Source organism: Astatotilapia calliptera, chromosome 6, assembly GCF_900246225.1.
Source record: "Astatotilapia calliptera chromosome 6, fAstCal1.2, whole genome shotgun sequence".
In the NCBI taxonomy this organism is placed as follows: Eukaryota; Metazoa; Chordata; class Actinopteri; order Cichliformes; family Cichlidae; genus Astatotilapia; species Astatotilapia calliptera.
The window spans coordinates 3,248,774-3,270,169 of NC_039307.1; the positions used below are offsets into that span (position 1 = coordinate 3,248,774).

At 42.9% G+C, this 21,396-nt stretch overlaps 1 protein-coding gene across 1 annotated transcript; it reads left to right on the forward strand.

Annotated features, from left to right (window-relative positions):
* Positions 1-834: 834 nt before the first annotated feature.
* Positions 835-21,375, forward strand: dtd1 (D-aminoacyl-tRNA deacylase 1). The gene is made up of 6 exons (XM_026169687.1): positions 835-979; positions 2,339-2,429; positions 3,158-3,393; positions 5,867-5,964; positions 12,250-12,414; positions 19,583-21,375. The coding sequence occupies exons 1-5, from the start codon at positions 937-939 to the stop codon at positions 12,403-12,405; spliced, it is 624 nt and encodes a 207-aa protein (XP_026025472.1). The 5' UTR covers positions 835-936; the 3' UTR covers positions 12,406-12,414; positions 19,583-21,375.
* The last annotated feature ends 21 nt before the right edge of the window (positions 21,376-21,396 follow it).

Here is a 21,396-nt window from a genome sequence, read left to right on the forward strand (position 1 = left end):
TATTATTGATAAATCAAAACGGCAGCATAAGAAGGAATTAAAATAATATCCAACTGCAACATTAAGTTAATCCCATACAGCTGATCCAATAAAGGAATTCTTTACTTTAGGCCCTTTAAGACTTTAAAACTTTTGTTCTGGCTCTTACTTTACAAGCATTATGATTTTTCTTTAACAGATACTCTATTCTAGCTTCTTTCAGCCCACTGTAAAGGAGGATTTCAATACAACGCAATGATTAAACTCACTTGCAAACACTTTTGATGTGATGACATCTATATGAGGGTGCAGCAGAGCTCCTTCTCCCTCAGACTGATTCAACCTCACTGCCATAAAGAATGCTTTAGGAAATCTTTCCTACAGATTGAAGCATGCTTTTGTATTATACCTTCATGCTGCTGTTTTTTTAGTTATACATATTATTTATTAATCCAATTTGCACTTCTTCTTCATTGTTTTTTAACTACATTTTTGTTTGTTTTTATCACACTGCAAGAATTTGTTTACAACAGTCTCATAGTATAAACCTCTTACTTTGTTGTTTATTTGTTGTGTATTGTACACTGTACGATTTTATTCTTTATCATGCTGCTGTAACACAAAAGTTTAACCTTGTGGGATCAATAAAGCATTATCTGTCTATTAAAGTAGGCTGTACTCCCCTTAGGTGCAGCATGTGTGCATGCAGGTTCACCTTCACGGTTTTCTGGGTAACTAAGGTTTTATTAATTTCACTCTTGCTTTATCCACTTTGACAGCTCGCAGTAAAAACTGTCAGCTGTAAAAGTCTCGCGTGGGCTTTAATAAATTCCTCCCTGTACGCTTGAATCTCAGGACCCGTGTTACCGGTTTCAACCACCAGGGGGAGACATCGTGCCGTGCGCTCTGTTGATTCCCGGAAGTTGTGACAGTGTGCTCCCCAACACAACCACAACAATGAAAGCTATCATTCAGAGAGTCACGAAGGCGAGTGTGACAGGTAAGCTTTAACCTGAGCGCGGCTGCTGCATTTTGAGAATGTATTTAAACTCGAGCCTGCTCACAGCTTCCGCTCGTTTCCGTCGCTGACACGTCGCCTTAGCTAAGCTAGCAGGGTTAGCATTAGCCAGCAGAGTGAATGCAGAATGAATGCAGCAGAGCTGTTGTCTCTCCAGCTGTCAGCCGCTGCTGGAGCTCAGAGGGGCGTGATAGCAGTGAACATGTCCTGTATGTCTGCGGGGCTGACGGCTGAGCGACAGACGTCACGGCTGGCGACTGTTCTCCGACAGCCGGCCACCTGTCAGCCTCTGCTAGCTGCCGGTGTGCAACAGTAACAACAGCTGGAGGGCAAACAGTTCACAAAAACACGCTCATATATGCGTGGTTACATTTTATTTCTCAGTCTATATTATTTTCTCACGCTAAGAAAGTGCGTTTAAAAATGTCTACAGTGCTGATTTAACCGGTCAGTTTTTATTTTTCTCCTAAATATGCTTAAAAAGTACAAAGTCAAGTCACAATTCTCACAATCTATCGCAATAAAGAAAATCAGTCAAATCCATCTTCATGTTTATTGTGTGGGAAACATGACGTCCTCTAGAGCTCTCTACAGTGGATCATCATTTGATCCTACCCTAGTATCTGTCACACCAACCCTCTGTACGTCCTCCTTCACTACATCCATGAGTCTTCTCTGTGGTCTTCCTCTCTTCTTCCTGCCTGGCAGCTCCATCTTCAGCATCCTTTGTCCAGTATATACAGCATGACTCTTAGTAGCTAGAAGAGCAGAGGTTAGAGCAGCTGGCCAGTAAGCAACAGGCTGCTGGTGTGAGTCTGTTCAGATGCTGACATCTCTGACATGGCTCATTTTGTCATGTAAAAAAATAAGTAAAATGAACAAAAAGCTGAAGAAACGAATATTAAAGACACAAATTTGATGGTTTCTACAGTTTGAATAATGGCAAGAATTGATGTTTGCACATATCTTCTGTAGGGCATGCATCTGTGTGAGAGATTACATTGAATGGATTCTGAGACATGCGTTGGTATAATTTCACTGCTTCGGTGCACAGAAGGCCAAAGTGACCCTCAGACAGTCAAGTAGAACGCGTTTACCGCTAGGTTTAAATCAGTTCCAAGTATCCAAGACGAAAAACAAATTCACTGCAGTTGCAAATATCCACACATGTCCAAAGCTGCCTGTAATGCTTTTATAGAAACTTGAAAATGAACAAATTTTGAGGATGTAAAAACATAAAATCTCCTTTGTCTGATTTCTTCAAGTTGGTTGTGATCTCTGTGGGCACGGCGTTGCCTGATATCTCTGTGCCAGTGTTCATTTTGTTGTGCTTTCTTGCAGTGGGCGAGGAGCAGATCAGCTCGATCGGACGTGGACTGTGTGTGCTGCTGGGCATATCTGTGGAGGACACGCAGAGGGATGCTGAGTACATGTGAGTGCAGAAAGCAGAAAGTACACCCTGAGATCTCAAACACTGTAATTTCATCATAAAAAGAAGGGAAATCTAAATAAACTAAAAGCACACAGTCAAAATAATAAAACATTTATGCAAAAATTAAATGTCTTCAATGATTCTGATCCGGTCGATCTACGTCCCTGCCCTCACCTATGGCCACGAGCTGTGGGTAGTGACCGAAAGAACGAGATCGCGGATACAAGCGGCAGAAATGAGCTTCCTCCGAAGGGTGGCTGGCCTCTCCCTTAGAGATAGGGTGAGAAGTTCGGCCATCTGGGAGGGGCTCAGAGTAGAGCAGCTGCTGCTCCACATCGAAAGGAGCCAGCTGAGGTGGTTCGGCCATCTGACAAGGGTGCCCCCTGGGTGAGGTGTCCCGGGCATGTCCCACCGGGAGGAGGCCCCGGGGCAGACCCAGGACACGCTGGAGAGATTATATCTCTCGGCTGGCCTGGGAACGCCTTGGTGTTCCCCCGGATAAGCTGGAGGAGGTGGCTGGGGAGAGGGAGGTCTGGGCGTCTCTGCTTAGGCTGCTGCCCCCGCGACCCGGCCTCGGATAAAGCAGATGAAGATGGATGGATGGCTATTGTCACCGTTGACTGAATTGAAAACAGAAAGTGTAAAATAAATAAAAACAAAGATTAATATAAAATACAGACGTGTAGGAGAGGCTGCTTACTGTGTTGTTCTCATCTTTGTGTTTTCAGGGTGCGTAAGATCCTGAACCTGAGGCTGTTCGAGGACGAGCACGGCCGAGCGTGGAGCAAAAGTGTCATGGAGCGAGACTTTGAGGTTCTGTGTGTGAGCCAGTTCACCCTGCAGTGCATCCTGAAGGGCAACAAGCCGGACTTCCACTCGGCCATGCCCGCAGAACTCGCTCAGCCTTTCTACGACAGCATGCTGGAGAACATGAGGAGCACCCACAAACCGGAGCTCATTAAAGGTGGGTCAAACAGAGGCGTAGGGCCACGTCAGCAAAGCCTTCTTTTTGACTATAAAACACTGTGACTGAAAGCTGTGGACACCGGTTTGACTCTTTAAACTGCAGTAGCAGTTTAAGATTAAAATCTTTATTAAAAGCAGCTGTTAATGGGACTCTGATGTGAAGCGAGTCAGATTAATGTTAGACGTGTGCGACTAATCGAGTCTAAGATCGCTGCTTTGTTAGTCGGTTAAACAGATTGTTCCTACTTTATTGATGCGTGTCAGCAGTTGGCAAAAGCTGCGACTCTAACGACCAGCAGAGCCTCTTCCTCTCTGGTATGGTACGATGTGAAGGGTCAGACATGAACTATAAACCACTGCAATACTTTGAAGTAGGAAATGAGTGGCTGTGTGAGAGGCGTGTGGACGCCAGCCTGCAGAGAGTGAAGGTTAAAGTTAGCACTGCTAACGTTAGCTGTTAAACAGCCATGTTTAGCCTCGTGCTTGGGCTGGGTTCAGTTTTAAATGCTTTCAGTGTGTTTGCTGACTAGTTGACTACATCCCTAGTTTGAATCTTACAATATTTAACATTAACTTTAAATAAATTCCTCCAGCTTCTCAAGTAGTTCTGTTGCTGGTGACCAGTTTACTTGTCCAAAAGTAAGAAACACTGTCCATATGAACATGTGGTTATTTAAGAGAATGAATGAAACTGAATAATATTCTTTGATAATCCAGTTATTCTCAGATGCCGCTGAGATGTGCATCTCTTTTTGCTGATGTTAACGTTGCAAACACTCAGACTGCGGTTGGATTGCTGCGTGTGCTAACATTAGCAGTGCTAGGATCCGTAGCATCCACATGCTTCTTTGGTCAAATGGTTAAATCAAACGCTAGTTTTCTCTGATAAATCGAACCAGCACCATTTTCTACTTTAAATGCAGACCTGCGCTGGTTTATGCAGCTGTCGTCTGCCCGACTTTCCACCTCGCTTTTTTACAACTTCCTATCACAGAGAGCGGGTCTCAGGTGTCTGCGGGTGCTACAGATGTTGGAGGATAGTGTTGTTAAATTACAGGACGAGCCGGTGACCAGTAATGTACGTTCATAAAAAGGGAAGAAGAATTGCTTTAACTGACTTGTGGTGCTCAATAATGATGTTTAATCGTCTAATCGACTATTTCTAAACATCCATAATATCACAAGACATGCATGCATGCAGCAAGAAGAACAAAAGCTGTGCTCATGTTTATGCAGGTGGCTCAGTAACATTTCATTAACACATGATGTAGGACTTTGGAATTGATGCCATAGGTGTGTCTGCAAGCAGGCTGAGGGGTAGCACCGATGGTTGCAGGTATTTTCAGGTTTGTTATAAAGCATGCTTCATCTCGATGAACCCTCTGCTCCACCTGAGTGTCAGATTCATCCAGAGATCACACAGTTCCCTGTAATTTCCAGCAGAAGAGTAAAAAACATATCATACCCATCAGCTGCTTACCTTTAATCTGAATTGTCATGCTGTGTGTTAAGAAAAACGGCTGCGTGAAACCTTCACGCTGATATTTTGGTTAGCGGGTTACCCGCTCCCTCGTCAGGCCTGCTTGTTGTGGAGCTGCTAATTTGTGCTGCTTTAGTTAAAAAGCTGGTCATTAATGAAATGAACTAGCTGCACTCTAATTAGCACATAGCTATTTCATCCTCAACGCTCAACGCCCCTCTCAGTAAATCCAGCCCTTCATCATCTTCACTGCCCCACTTTAAAGTCCTCTGATTTTTGCCCCCTGCTGGAGTTTAGGTCTGGATATTGATATTGAGCTGATAGCTGCTGTTTCTAGCTAAGATGGATTATTTTAATTAAAAAAAATAGCCACAGTCTGTTGGCGGTCTTTTCAGAGACCAGTCTTAATAGAGTCCCAGGAGGCTGCAGGACGGCATGGCTGAAAAATGCCTGTTACCTGATACAAAGCTAATTGGAAACAAAAGGTCAAAGGTCACAGCTATTGCCACACACTTATGGGCCTGGACTAGTGATCCTGCTCCCTGCTATTTAATTGCCCGTATTCCCATCTCGGTGTAAGGTTACAGCAGTTTAGGCGGTGGATCATCGGTGTGGTGACGCGCTGGCAATGACGGTGGCGGTGAACTGGGTCAGCCCACCGGGGAGCAGGTGAGGAGAACACCTTGTCCCAGCGAGGGAGGTGTAGGGCTTCTTAATTAGGAAGCCTTCCGCCTCCCCCTCCAGAGAGAAAATGCGATGATGCAGCGCTTTTTCCACCGCGGCCCAACGGCTTCATTGTGCAGATGGTGTCATTAATCTCGTGGACCCGGTGGAAGAAAGGAGAACATTTGAGAAACTTCCTGTCCTCGCACCTCTCCGTCGCCTTTGTCCCCAATGTCTCAAAGCTCCACGTCACATCGTGAAACATCAAGTGCTGATGCCTGTAAACTGTAATCTCTATTCATTTGTCTTCCTGGTTTTATCATTGTAGATGGGAAGTTTGGGGCTCGCATGCAGGTCCACATTCAAAACGACGGACCGGTCACCATCGAACTGACATCACCGACTGGACCCACAGACCCCAAACAGGTACATCACTCGGCACGAAGCTTTAAAGACTCATCTTAATACCTCAGATACCACTGGCCGCTGCCTTTCCTCCAATGTGCAGTGCCTGCAGGAGTCTACCTGTTACCGATCACCTGTCATGTTTGTATACGAGTTAGATAACAAGGAGACCTTTCATATGCTGTTACTTGTACTGAGCAGCAACTCTCCCACTTTGTCAGATGACTTTTCAAAGTTTGCCCAAATTGCATTTTTCATGCAAGTTTTCTCCAGTGAATGATCAGAAAAAGCTCCAGTATCAATGCTTGTTTCTGTTCCTCTACATTAAAGACATGAAATTGCTGCAGTTTATTGAAACTAGGATGCGTCCCATGACAATGATGCTCAGAGGAAATCAAAATTTCACATGGATACCTCCCTGTACTTACATTAAAAAAATAAAAAATAAGGTGACTAAGAAAGCACCGATTTTCGACAGACTCCCGTCTCTCTGTACTTTGAGGGCCTGTAACTCTGGTGCATCTAATCAAGGCATGCAACATTTTTTTGAATATAGTCACACTCCAAAAAGTTACTGCACAAAAAAAAAATTTAAAAAATCAGCTGATTCTGAGAGGGTCAGCAGGGAGGAGCTCCCTAATTTGTCAGTGTGAAGGAGTTCATTTCTATTGTACCACCAGGTGGCGGTGTTTGCTCTCCTCTCATGTACAGACTCTTGATTCTTATGCTACAGATTTTTGTTGTTGTTTCTTTTTTAAAATGAGTGAAATAAGAAGCATCCATTATTTATACCCTTCAGGTTTCTTGAAGTTTGTTTTATTTTTAGTTTATTTTGCTTGATTTTGTGTGATTTATACGAATACTGTTCAATATCTGACTGACTAAAATTAAATCTAAGATTTATAAAGTCATGCATCCTTAGATCTGAGTTTGAAAGAGTCACACAGAGGTTATTTTTAAAATCCACAAATGCTTCGAATTTAAGCAAAGTGAAACTCGAGGAAAGAAAACAATATAAAAATTATATCCAATAACATCTATAAATCCAGCCAGTTAAATGAATATTAGAAGTATAATACACAAAGTAGTGTGTTGTGTGGATGCGTCTGCATGTGGGAAAACCTATCATCTCACTCAAAGTCACAAACTCACAGATCATTGCTGCCCAGCTGATCGTTTTGGTTTTATAACTCACAATCTTTCATCGACTTTTTTCCACAAATGCAATAAAAATTCAACAAAATAAAGTAAAATATTAGAAAAGTAAAACACACTAAATTAGCTTACTTATTTTTACTTATTTCTTTTATTTTTTCATCCATATGAGACACCCGTGTGACTGATCTACCATTGAACAGGCCCCACGCTTTTATTTTGAAGGTTCAGTTACTGCTAACTTGCTGGCTGTAGCCCTTCATGTAAGATGTGCCCCTGTCGTTATGCTGATGTGCTCGTGGTTTGTTTCACTTGCAAAGCTAGTGCTTTTTAGGCTGGGTGTTAAGTTTGCAGAATTCCAGGATCCCAAATCCCAAATTAAGGATTCAAGAAAAACAATCTAGATTTGAGAAAGCAGAAAACAAAACTTTAAGCTCTCAGACAGCAGCCACGATTAACGTGTGTCACCCCCACGGAGCCGCGCTGATTCACTGATATCTCACTATCACTCAGTCGCCTCCGTGAAGGAGCTGAAAAGTCCCCCATTTGTTTTAGTTGTGTGTGTGTGTGTGTGTGTGTGTGTGTGTGTGTGTGTGTGTGTGTGTGTGTGTGTGTGTGTGTGTGTGTGTGTGTGTGTGTGAGAGATAGAGAGAGACAGGGTGTTATGTGTGGGTTTGAGATGATTGGCACCATCGGCCCACATGCTCACGCTCTCCCTCTGCTGTACCTGTCCAGGCTGTAACTGTTTGCTCCAGGAAACCAGAGTCAAACCAGGATGCCTCCTTTCTAAAGGGATGGTTTTATTCTGAAAGTGTGCGCTGTGATCTGAAAGGGTTAGTATATCATTTTGATTGCATGCAGGGAGCTTTGACAGGTTTTCATGCTCGGTGCTTTTAGGGAAAGCGACATCAGTGTGGTGCTGGATGAAAAGTACATTAGCAGGTGATTCATTTTAGCTTCTGAGAAGTCTTGATATGAGTACAGAGGACCAGCTCCAGGGGACTGAAAGCACCAGAACTGAATTAAATTAACAGTTTTGAAGTTTCATTTTCTTATTTTTTTTCTTATTATTTTACCTTTTTAAATAAACTAAAATGAAGGAAAGGTTCCAGAGCCAATCCAGGATTTTCTATTTGTTTAAAACACATAAAACAAACTTCTTTTAGCTTCATTTAGTCCTAATTTTCACCTTCACTCAAAGTGTCCCCTCAAAATATAAACTGATCTTTATTCTTAAGATCATCCTGTACCACAACCCAATGCTTCTTCAGTGACTTTGTATTTCATTGATTCTTTGCCTTTAAGTGTTTTCTCGCCACATCGCTTGTTAAGAAAACAAACACCGTTACAGGACGGCTGTGAAAATCTGAACTGTGAACAGAGATGTACTTCATACATTTATCCCCAAATCCCGCTACATCTGTAAATCTTCATCTTCCTCCTGCCTGTTTTTGCAAAATGTCCCTTTTTTTTTTTTTTTTTTAAAGCAAGCTATTTTTATAAAACCAATTAACACTGCAGCAGATGATTTATTAACATGCAGCTGTAACTAATATTTATCTTTTCTTTGCAAGTCCGTTTTGCATCATTGATGCATTTTTGCTTTCTTTCATTTTTTAATTGAAGCAAAAACTTTGTTGATTGATCAGTTTGTCAGGTTTTAATTTCAGTCACAATTTTTGTGTTTCGACAACTATTAAAACAAGATAACTGAGATCAAATTCTTATTTTGAAGAAAAGTCCAGGTTCACTCCTCATTTTTTTTTAAGGCTGGATCAAGCTACATGATCATGGTCTCATTCGTGATTTGTTCAACTTTGGATTTACTCGATTTTCTCTGCAGTGATTCTGTGAACGAGTCATGAAATGTTTTTTTTTTTTTGGGGGGGGGGGTTGTGCATTTAACCGCTGATTTATGAATGAATAAGAGTCAAGTAATGGAGATAGAAATCAGTGCAAAAGTGGACGGTCTCCTGCAGCGACAGGATGTTTCTCAGCTCCTTCTGCCACCAGAACGAGCTTCGTGCAGCCTTCCTGAATTCTGCTCACTTCTGTGGAGCCCAGTTAGCGTCCTTATGCCTTGGCTGCAGGCAGGCTTTGGCTGCTCTCCCCTTGGTGGACTTGGCTTGCTTGCCCAAAGGGAGGGATATTAAGCAGTCCTCAGAATTTTAATCTTGTCTGTTTGGGATGTTTTGCTGTGGGGGCTGAGGAACCAAAGCCAAGACTGAACATGAGGGATAAAAGGCCAGCCAATAGGCTACGCTTGGCACGGGGTGGGAAATGAAGCAACAGCCAGCAGACACTGTTCCTTTCTTTCCATGAATCAGGGATTTAGTCCACCACAGGGTCAAGCGGCCAGCAAACAATAGAGTTATCCAGAGCAATGAAAATCATCCAGTTTTGGATGTTCTCTTTGGGAAGCTGGAGGCTGCAACCCGATGGCAGAGGGCTCCAGAGTTTTTCTGTTTGTTCACCTTACTGTTGGTGCATTTTGATTTAGGCTGTGGGCTGAAACCCAACATTCACAGGAGTTACATAATGTTTGATCATGCTAAGCTTTCACTGGGTTGGAGATCAGAGTTTTGGGTTTGGACGGAGCTTTAGTGTTGGAGTTATAAACAGATATCTTTGTGCACTACCACGGTGTTATATCAAACAATCAAGATGTGACTGAAGCACAGCTTTAATTCAAGGGGATTAACAAAAGTATTGTATTAACTGTTTAGAATTTTTTTTTAAAATGTACATAGACGCCATTTTCAGAGGTTTAAAAGCAATTGAGTTGACCTACAACCAGTGTTATGGACATGTGAGGAGTTCATTCAAGTGTTGAACTTATATTTGGTAACAGTTCACTGGAACTCTGAATGTGAGGTCCAAAGAGATGGAGATGCAAGAGAAGGAAACAATCATTAGACTGAAGGACAAAATGCACCTATTAGAGAGAGCAAACACATCAGCAGTGTTAAAAATTAACATTCTTACAAAGATGAAATGCACCAATCAGCTCAGCAATCACAAAAGGCCTGAAGGACCACAGAAGACTACAAAAGTACATGATGACAGAACGATTTTCACGGTTAAGAAAAAAACATCTAAGTCAAGAACACTCTCGAGTAGGTAGACGCATCTCTTTCAGTCTACAATCAATTGAAATGAAATGCAGAGGAAACCAGTCGTTTACAGCTAGATGCAAACCGCTGGTTACACAGGAAGAACGGGGAGGCTTGATTAGATTTGTACATTTGTACAGATTTGTACAACTCCCAGGCCACGGACCGGTACTGGTCTGTGAGTCATTTGGTACCAGGCCGCGAGAGTTGAAGCTCGGATGTGAAATTGATGGTTTTCAGGGTTTTTATCGTTTTTATCTGTAACTTGGTTTCTCTGGGTCTTTTCCCGTGTGTTATGAATAAATCTTCCCTTTTTTGGTACCGGTACTGGTTTTATCTTGTTGTATTTATCCACGACACCTTAAAGGCTGGTCCGTGAAAATATTGTCAGACATAAACCGGTCCGTGACGCAAAAAAAGTTGGGGAACGCTGTTTTAGACGACACGGTTCTGGAAAAAATAATTCTTTGAAAAGAAGAAACAAAGATTAACTTGTGAAAGAATGACAAGTGTGGAGAAGAAGAGGAACAGCTCCTGATCTAAAGCATACCACATCATCTGTCGAACACATTGGAGGTCACATTATTGCATGCGCGTGTGGAACCATGTCATTTGCTTTTATTGATGACGTGAGTGCTGATAGGAGCAGCAGGATGGATTTTGGAGTGTGCAGGGCTGCACTCTGCTCAGATTCAGCCAACTGCTGCAGAACTGATTAGACCGAGCTTCCCAGTGCCAGTGGATAATGACCCAAAGCAAACTGTAAAAGGAACCTGAGAGATCTCTAAGGCAAAGAAATGGGATATTCTTTGATGGCCAAGTTAACCACCTGATCTCAACCCAATAGAGCATGCTGTTCAGTTATTAACTGGATGCAGAGAGACCCACAAACAAGCAGCAACTGGAGGCATAATTAGCAAAATGGTGTCACTTTCCAGATACTCACTGATCTGACCGATATCATCAACAAAGACAACAGCAGGCCTAGTTTCTTACCACAGCATGTTAATGGGTTCAGCTGGGAATAACAGTCTTTTTTGTACTCGTTGAATAATGTAATGTCTTATGCAATGCTTTGGATTTTTAAGATGACATGTAGTTCATAAATATTTCTCCTACAACCATAAAAGTTTTACCATCTGTGTTTCCAGACTATCTTGGATGTCAGGTAGCATACCTACTTCATCATCACTGTGGAGTGATGTTTATGAACCGTGAAGATGAGGGAGGAGCGGTTTTTGATCAGTAGAGTTGTCTGACTAGTTGTGCTGAGTGGCAGCATGAAGGGCTATTTTGAAAAGAGGGAGTGCGTGCAGTCACAACAATAGACTCATTGAGGGGATCATATGACAGCTCGGAATAGCTCTGAATGCCGAGAGAATAGAAGTAGTCATGTATCACAAATGTGGAGTGCTGGCACGGGCCTCTTTTTCTTTGTTTAATTAATTGTTGTAATTGTCATGCATGTCAGGATCTTTGGGTGAATACTGAGCATACTGCAAAGGTCATGATCTGCAAGTCATGATGCAGCATGTTCATGGTGGGACCACAGAGCCACCAGGAGGCCCAGATGAGTCAGGTTTCAGTCGCAGAGTAGGAAAAGGGAAATGTTACAGTTTTAGAAATAAGAATCCATAAATTATTATTACTTATTCTAACTATCCTCTGTCTACGATGTAATGTGACCGGGTTGTTTGTCTGCTTGTTAGCAGGTGGGGGAAAAAAGCTTATGGCCAGACTTGCATGAAAATATTATTCTTAGGAGCCGGACTCGATCGAAATCTGGATCTGGATTCAGGAATATTTGGAAGGATTCTTTTTGATTACATCATCTACGGCTCACATTACCTGTGGTGTACCACAAGGATCAGTCTTAGGGCCTATTTAATTTTCTACTTATATGCTTCCACTTGTGTAAATTTTACAAAACCACAATGTGTGTGTCCCGTGAGAGCTCTGATCTTAAAAGCTTAGCTGCTGTTTTAAACTGCTTGTTGTCTTTCTGACCCAGCCGTTTTGCTTTCTTGTATTTTCTCAGCTATCAAAGCAGGAAAAGCAGCAGCAGAGGAAAGAGAAGACGCGCTCCAAGGGTCCCTCAGAGTCCGGCAGGGAGAAGGGCGCCCAGCGTTCTCGACAGGACCCCAACGCCAGCAGTGGGGCAGAGGGGGACGTGTCTTCGGAGAGGGAGCCTTAGGTCATCAAGGTGAACAGGAAATATGCACACACACACATGCAGTCAGGTACAGTTACGCTCAGGCGTGTCTGTCTAATTTAGTCTTTAGAATTTGTCAATCATTTCCCACTAAATAAAGGCTCATCTTAAAGGGGACGCCCCATGCTATTATCTGTTATCAGTCTGTGCACAAAGAGCACCTGTGAGACAAAAGCTCAGGCTTCACACTGCTCTAACCGCTCAGTTTCACATTGTTTTTCTACTCTTGCAAATATATGATGTCATAGAAGGAGGATGTGGTTATCTCAGGCACACGGCTCTGACTGTAAGTAAAAGGCTTGCACGCACCTGCTGTTCATACTTTCTACACAATATTCAAAAACAATTTAAACAAAAAAAAGTTGACATTTCTAGTCTAATTCTAACTCTTAGTATTTGCTTCTGCACAGTCGTCATCTCAGAGCTGCAGTTATTGTTTTTTTGGCCGTTGTGGAGGCAGCTCCCACAACTTTGGAGTAGTGATGTAACCTGGAAAGCTCCTCCAGCCTTGGCAGAAGGAAGTTCATAAATTGATCCAAGAAATTAAAGAAACAAACCAAGTGTAAATATGGAAACGTGTCTGCCAAGGCTGGTACCACTGAAACTTCATTAGAGCCACAACAGGACAGCTTGCCGGCCGACTTAATTACCCTGCATGCTCGTCCACGCACGTCACTTTGTTTATGTGTGTGCGAGGTTGTGGGTAGTTGTGTTTAGTGTGCGGTTCTCCTGGAAAGGTCACAGCAAACAGGATATCAAGCTCATAAAATGGCTTTTTACTTGCTGCAACAGCTTTTAGTGACCATATGGAGAGCTGAGCGTCTGGGCTGGCGTGTCTTTTCTGCTCGACTTTTTTTGGGAGGGTGGGGGTTTGGAAACGGTACGGGAGGATGATGCATTGTGAGCCAGAAAGTATCCCAGGATGGAGATCTGTGATGGAGTTGTTTCAGGCACATAATTAATTTAAAAACAAGCTTTTAAAATTAGTCATGTTTTGGAAATTTGGAAGGAGGTGGAGTTTTTTAATAACTCACCTGCTTGCATTTTTGTAAAACTCAGAGTTAGCGATGTGGCTACTTTGAGGTGTGTGCTAACACAGCTGTAAGCACTAGCTGTCTGCTAAGCCTCACATCTGCTAGTTAGTGACTTCTTATTATTAGTTGGATAATAGTAAATCTGCTGTGTTGCGCAGACCATCAAAGACCACCTGGGTTATGGGAAGTGAAATTGCAGTATTTTAGGTAGTGGATCGGTACAAACCCCACTGGGATAGTTGGGACACTTCCTGAAAATCCAAGAAAAACTAAAACCTGATTCTCCTCCTCATGATGTGCTGGATATTTTCAAAGGGAGACAGATCAGGACTGCAGTCAAGCACACAGACTCCATGTCTACGAAGCCAGGTTTTTCCAATGAGGCCTGGCATTGTCCTACACACGGAGTTCCTGGGAAAAGACGATAATTTCCTGATGGGAGCATATGTCTGTCTAAAATTCCTCCTCCTCGTAGTGCCTTCACATATGTGCAAAGCCCCCATGCTACGGGCACTGGTGCACGTTGAGCCGTGAACTCATGTGACCACAGGACACGTTTCCATTGTTGCTCGCTCCATCTCGGATGAGCTTGGGCCCAGAACTCACTGATGTTTCTGCACAAAGTTGTTGGAGTGTGTTGCAAGCATCTAAATGTGTTTAAGAGATAAAATTAAGTTTAAGTGGAAAAAACATTTAAAATCTTTTCTTTGTCCTTTTGTCTGTTAAATAAATGTTCAAGTGTATGACGAAAAAGCCGATTTTAGTTTTATTCCCAATTTTTCTGGAAATCTGGTGTATCTGTATGTATATAATGCTTTACTACTTATACTGAGCAGTCAAAGCATTTCTAAACTGCAGTATTTTTTGTATAACTCTATTTATGGAAACAGAGTTATACCTTTAAACAGCATTTCCTGTGCTTACCTGGTTTTAGGTCCTTTTAAATTTGCTGAAACTCTGAGAACAAAATGGCTTTGCATCTGTGCAAGATCATTTTTGTCTTTTGCACTGTCAACAAATGCAGTCACCTCCCAAAAATAGTTATGTCCCATTTATAATATTAGTGTATGGTGTCATGTGCAATATGGCGCCCTTAAATCTGCAGTGAGAAGCAGTTACAGTTGTTCTTGTTTTCCACATCTCCCTTTTTCCATCTGTGCCTGATCTCTTTGTTTTTGTTGACATTGCGGTGAAACTCAGCAACCTTCATGAGAGACAGACCTGTTTGTTTCTCATTTTGTGCTTCTTATTGCAGTGTTGGGGGTGGTTTGGTGTGGGGGGGTATGTTTTGGGGGGTTGTTCTTATTTGCCTTGAGTATTTGTTTACTAGTGCAAAAACAGACGAGTTCTGGGAGAACAGAGATGGGGAGGCATTGAGTCAGCTCTCTCTGTGTCCCCCTCTGTTCTCCCTGCTGAGGCTGCAGGCTCCTGCAGCACAGCTCCTCTCCCTCTGTGAACCCTCTGGCAGACGTGCATTAATGGATATGCCCTCAAACTGGCAGCAATGCTTCCTGATCCTTGTGCTCAAAGATGGGGCAGTGCAGTTAGCTGCATTCAGACAAAAGCATGACTGACACCAGAGAGGTGAGATTAATGGGTTGGTGAGGTATCACAAGCTTAAATCAGTTTCACTGTCACGAAGGTGGCTCTCATTACCATAGTAACTTAAGTTGAACACATAAGCTGGTCTGGAGCAAGTAATGTCAATCACATGGCAGCAACTCAATGCATTTAAGCATGCTGACCTGCTGAAGTGCAACCTGAGCTGGGCTGGTCGGCTTCAGAAACTGCTGATCTGAACTGCAGAAGAGTATCTCTCAGTGTACAGCACATCAAACCTTGAAGCTGATGGGCCACAGCAGCAGAAGACCACACCCTCTGGCAATTTAGCCTGAGAGCGTGAATCCATCAATGGTTCAGGCTGCTACTAGTGTAATGGTGTGGGAGATGCCAACAATGCTTAGTACCAACTGAGATAACCAACTAAAAACCGATAAAAACCCTGAAAACTATACATTTCACACCCGAGCTTCAACTCTCGCGGCCCGGTACCAAACGATTCACGGGGGTTGGGGATTGCTGGCCTACCTGGGTGCTGTTGCCGAGCATCTTCTGATGGCTCATTCCAGCAGCTCACATCATCTGAGTTCACTGTGCTCAAGTTGTCACAAAGGTCACCAAATCTAAATCCAGTAGAACACCTTTGGGTGTTCATTTGACAAATCTGGAGCTACTGTGTGATGCTGTCGTGTTGATGTGGACAAAATCTCTGAGGAAAGCTTCCAGCGGTTTGTTGAATCTGTGTCATGTTGAGTTAAGGCAGGTTTAAAGGCAAACAAGGGGCCAACCCTGTACTACAAAGGTGTGTCTAATGAAGTGGACACTAAATGTAAAATCTATTGGGGAAATATGTGGTGTAGAAGTAATCCGTAGAGTCGAACCTTACTGACGTCTCTCGATTGGAGTAGGCGGCACTCAGTCACTTTTGAGCAGGAGATTATGACACGCCAAACACCCTGAGCCAGAAGCGGAAAACCTGATCCCAAAGTTTTAGACTTTTATTGACTAAATCAGCATTTTCATATCTTGTATGGGGAAAAAAACTCTGGAGTGATCCTCATCCAGTCACCTGATAGCTGCTGTTAGCTTCTAATGGCTTAAAACCTCCATCAAAACATCTGCAGGTGCAATGTTATTATGTCCTCCCTGAACTCCTCCACAGCGGGGGAGGATGCAGTGTAATCCTCAGGTTTTGGAGGCTTCAGCACCTTGTTACATAAGGTCTGACCAGAAGCCAGGGATGAGGGGGAAATGTGAGAGGAAAGGGAGTGGTTTTTTGTTTTTGGTTTTTTTTTTGATAAGGTGACTGTTATTTGGATTTTGGAGTGAGAGAGTGCACACACAGCACCTCGGGAAGTGTGTGTGCTGTAGTGAAAGAGAGGGATGGGTGGAAGAAAGAGGAAAAAGGACAGCGGCCTTGCTTGCTTAGCTCTGTAGCTGCATGTTTTATAGAGAGAACTGGTGCTCCCCAGGTTTGCTTTGCGTGACTTAAACATGAGCCGTGCTCGACTTCCATCGAATAATTTGCGACAGCCCTCTAGGGCTGGGCGATATGACCCAAAATTCATATCTCGATATTTTTTAGCTGGATAGCGATATAAGATATATATCTCGATTTTTTTTTTTTAAGCCATAAGTTAAGAACAAAAAGAGAGTTCTTAGTCACACTGTGTCCCAGATGTCACACGGGCACTTTTATTTACATACAGCGTAGATGTACATGAAGAAATTACTCAAAAATAAATTATCAGCATTTATTAAATAATCATGGTCCATAAATAAAAGAAAACAATGTTGTTTTTGTGCATAACAAAAAGCTCACAATTGTGCAGTCAAAATGTAAACTAATAGACGCTGAGCGTAATAACAAAGAGACAGATTTCACAGCTGCACCACGTCTCTAAACAGGTGCCATTTGTGGTCCTTATACACACACAGTACGTATCACTCCGCGAGGCTCCTCCCCGGTAGCCGTAATCCTCCGACATCAAGCCGTGCAGCTCCGTAGCTTAGCAAAGTCATATTAAAACATTTTTTGACAGATTGCTGAGCGCTGTGTACCACATAAAATCGGTTCGCGGTCAGTAAGCACAACCAGAATTCATACATAAGGCGCACTGTCGAGTTTTGAGAAAATGAAAGGATTTTAGGCCGTGCAGCCCCTCCGGGCTGCATGTCGTTAGCGCGGTTAGCTCGCTAACACGTTGACGCCATCCAGCCCCACGCACGGGGCCATCCGCGCTAACTCGCTAACGGAGATTTTCCGCTTTCATCTTGTCATTGCCTGCAGGTGAAGCTATGGGGGAGGCGGAGTTGTGTTCAGTGAAGGAGAGGCGAGGCTGAGTAACATTGCGTAGAGACAAAAGTGGACGAAAGAGAGGCAAACCTGCGGCTCCACAAGTATAATTATAACGTAACATAGGCTATATCGATATAAACGATATTGCCACATCTTATATCTCGTATGAAAATATATCGATATTTTTAAAAAACTCGATATATCGCCCAGCCCTACAGCCCTCCATTATCTTCTCTGCTCGTCCTTCCTGTCTGCAACGCTCTAATTTCAAAATAGAGTTATGTTAAGTTATCAGTACAGGAAGGTTTCAGCTGCTGTGAAGAGGTTCCAGCTGTAGCTGTTCTCAGGACTGTCGGAGATGTTCACACCACACGTAACTGCATCTTTAAATTTAGCTTTCATTGCTACCGTCAGCGTTTTTGTGCAGATCTTTTAATATGATGCAGACTTTTGAATTTGTCTGTTCACCTAAAATGGAAGCTGCACTTTAAACCTCCAGGAATTTTTACTTCTTTTCATTTTAACAGGAATAAAATGGGAAAGTAACAAATAAGGCCAAAGTCTGTGGGGGGGGAAAGCGTCCATGCTTAGCTTTGAATGGCTTATTTTAGTCCATAAAGATATTGCTGTCGATATAATCTTGCTTTTTGTGTTAGTTGGTTTTTAAAGATTTATCTTAAAGATTTTTAGTCTTAATCTGACCAGACATGAAAGCAGAGAGAGAGTGGTAGGAAACCACACCCCTGCAGTGGCTTTTAGTATATAGGTCCCCCACTCAAACCATAGACCATCTTTTAGAAAAGATTATTCTTTTTTTGTACCAATTTGGGCTTTAGATTGTGATCTTTGGAGTGTCCCAGTCCATAAATACCATAATCTGTGCAGATTAGGTCCGTGTGTGTCTGCTGTCTGAGCAGGATGGAGCTCAGGATTAAACCATTGTCTTTTTTATGCCCTACATTGTTATTTTATTTTAATTTTCTTGAGGTATCAAAACCCGATGTCATCATTTCTTGATTTTAGTTATCTTGGCTGGAGCTGTGTATTCAGCTCCAGCCAAGATAACTAAAAACGAGACTTCACCCAACAAAATTCCTAGTGGATAAACCAACTATGAGCATATCATAAGAATCTCATGGAATATTCACAGGTATGTTTCATCTGTTTTCTGATAATAAATATATTATTAAAAGAAAACAAAAAGACCTGCGAGCTTTTATCCTCCAAGCTCGGGTCCTCTACCAGAGGCCTGGGAGCTTGAGGGTCCTGCGCAGTATCTTAGCTGCTCCCAGGACTGCGCTCTTCTGAACAGAGATCTCTGATGTTGTTCCCGGGATCTGCTGGAGCCACTCGCCTAGCTTGGGAGTCACTGCACCGAGTGGTCCGATTACCACTGGGAGCACCGTTACCTTCACCCTCCACATCCTCTCGAGCTCTTCTCTGAGCCCTTGGTACTTCTCCAGCTTCTCATGCTCCTTCTTCCTGATATTGCTGTCATTGGGAACCGCTACATCGATCACTACGGCCGTCTTCTTCTGTTTGTCTACCACCACTATGTCCGGTTGGTTAGCCACCACCATTTTGTCCGTCTGTATCTGGAAGTCCCACAGGATCTTAGCTCGGTCATTCTCCACCACCCTTGGGGGCATCTCCCATTTTGACCTCGGGACTTCCAGGTTATACTCAGCACAGATGTTTCTGTATGCTATACCAGCCACTTGGTTATGGCGTTCCATGTATGCCCTGTCTGAGAAGGCAGCTGGATAGCGTGGTAGTAAGACTTGCACACCTTTGGAACGGGAATTGTGGGTTTGATTCCCGAATGCTAACCAAGCCTACCTCAGACATGAGCGAGAGAGATAAATATGAAGCTGAACCGGGGGGTGAAATTGATTTCATTGTAGTTCTTAACAGAGCTTAAATGTGTTTTTCATCCTGAACTTTCACATGGATATTTTCTGCCCAATAAATATGCTTTGAGGACTCAAAAAGGCTTAAGAAAATTCCAAAGCGCTACATTTTGACTCCTATAAACATAAAGGTGCTGTAACCCTGATAATGTTGATGGTTTCAGGGTCTAATTTCACAGGGCTTAATTACATTTGCTAAAGTTGCTATGCAACAAAGATCAGCTCATCCTGTGGGGGTCACATGGGAAGATTTTTCCACATTTGGTTGATCTTCTGTAATGATGTGAATGACTGTGTAATGACTGAGAGAGTATGAAGAAAAAGAGTTTAAACTACTGCTGTTTCGTGTCTTGCAGATGTCGTACTGGGGACATGACGGTGAGCCCAGTTTCCTCAGGAAGGCCTTAAACCTCAGCGACTCTTTCACCTGATCCTGGACTGTCCTTCCTGTTTGGAAATCAGCAGGATTCGTTCAGCCTGTTTCAGACATCGTCCCCTTGGCCTCTCTCCTCCACACTCAGATAGGACCGGCTACATGTAGCAAAGATGATGTCTGGCCACATGACACTGCACAGTTTTCTTAGATTTGCGAGGGGAGGGGAGGCGTGGGTGATGGCAACATCATAAAACCGTGCAGCCCAGTAGCTTTATGTGCTCGGCTTTCCTTTTCCCTTCGCTCCCTTTCTTTCCATCGTTTCATGTTTCTGCCGCCATCTGTCTCTTTGTCTTTTGCTTTCTCTCTGTCTGTTCTGACTTAGTCTCTGTTTAGAGACATGACTCTGACCCTGAAGCACAGCTCAGCTCCGAGTTTATACTGCAGGAACATCATGGTAGTGAGAATGTACCAAGCTTGTTATATATTGTGACACTTGTCAAATTTTTGAGGTCTAAGAGGTTATTTTACCTTTTTGAGTAGCAGATTTTGTTTAAGGTCAAACTGAAGTTGCTACCACCGTCTGCTCTGTAAAAGAAATGGCCCTGTTGTTTGTAGCTGGACAAGTTTACGTTTCATATGCAAAGACTTGAGATGAAACTTCTGTAAAGTCAGTCATTGGTTAGTGAAGTCCTCAAGCTCAGTCTTTTTGGCCTTACCTTCTTAATTTGAAACTAAATGTGCACCTGGATCCTGCTTTCTCCTAATTCTGGCTGTAAATTTGTAAAATGATCATCATGTTTTAGTAAAGAAGACCGAAAAATATCAGCGGAGCACATAAACACATCACCAGTATTTACTTTTCCTTCTTTCTTTTTTTTAAATTTGAGATCACTGATAAATTTTTCCCACACTGATTTCTGTACAAATGGACTGCTTTTTTAGCAGCTAGTTGAGTCGCCCCCTGCTGGCCTTTTGCATGGTCTTCACTTTCTGGAATCAGAAGCTACGTCACTAATAAGTAGACAGCAGTCTGCAGCAACACCCCACAAAAGCTTCAAACAACAGCCTGCATTAAATCTCCAGCTACATGTAAGCACGATGCTGCACGCCGACTTGCTAAGTTAGCTAACAAACATCCACTGGGTAAAAGCGCATTGCTAACAACATTAGTTTGGCTAACCAGCCGAGTCTTGGCTAACTACTGTCTGCTAGCAACTTAGTGACGTAGCATAAAGATGGCTGTGTATCATGTACTCATTTAGCGGCGCACATTTGTTAACATTATCTGCTTGCACTGACTCAGCTTTCACTGAAACATGAATGGTAACCAACTAACTCAGAGGCTGCCAGAGTGGATTTGATGCCCCAAATCATTATTGTCTCTTCATTAACAGAAATAAGAATAGCTTTACACTTTAAAATCACTTTGACTAGACTACAGCAGACGGAGATGTGATTTCAGTTGGACTTTAAATGCTAAAATGTGACCTGTGTCTCAGTGTGTTCCTCAATTTATTGACCCACTCAGTGGGAATGACTCTAGAAAGGGTGCTGCAGTCGATTGTAAGACCAGGATCGAGTTTCTGCGACTGCCCCATTCACCTGTGCTTTACACCTGCGGAGAGGGGCCAGCTGCACCTCACTATCAGTGTGACCGGACCAACTCTGACATCAGCTATTTATTCATGTTTCTCATTGTGACGCTGTCCTGCTGTCACTCGACAGATCTGAATGTACGTTTTGTTGTCATTTTTATAAAGGTGTAAGAAAGAAGCGTCTCTCTGTTTGTGTGTT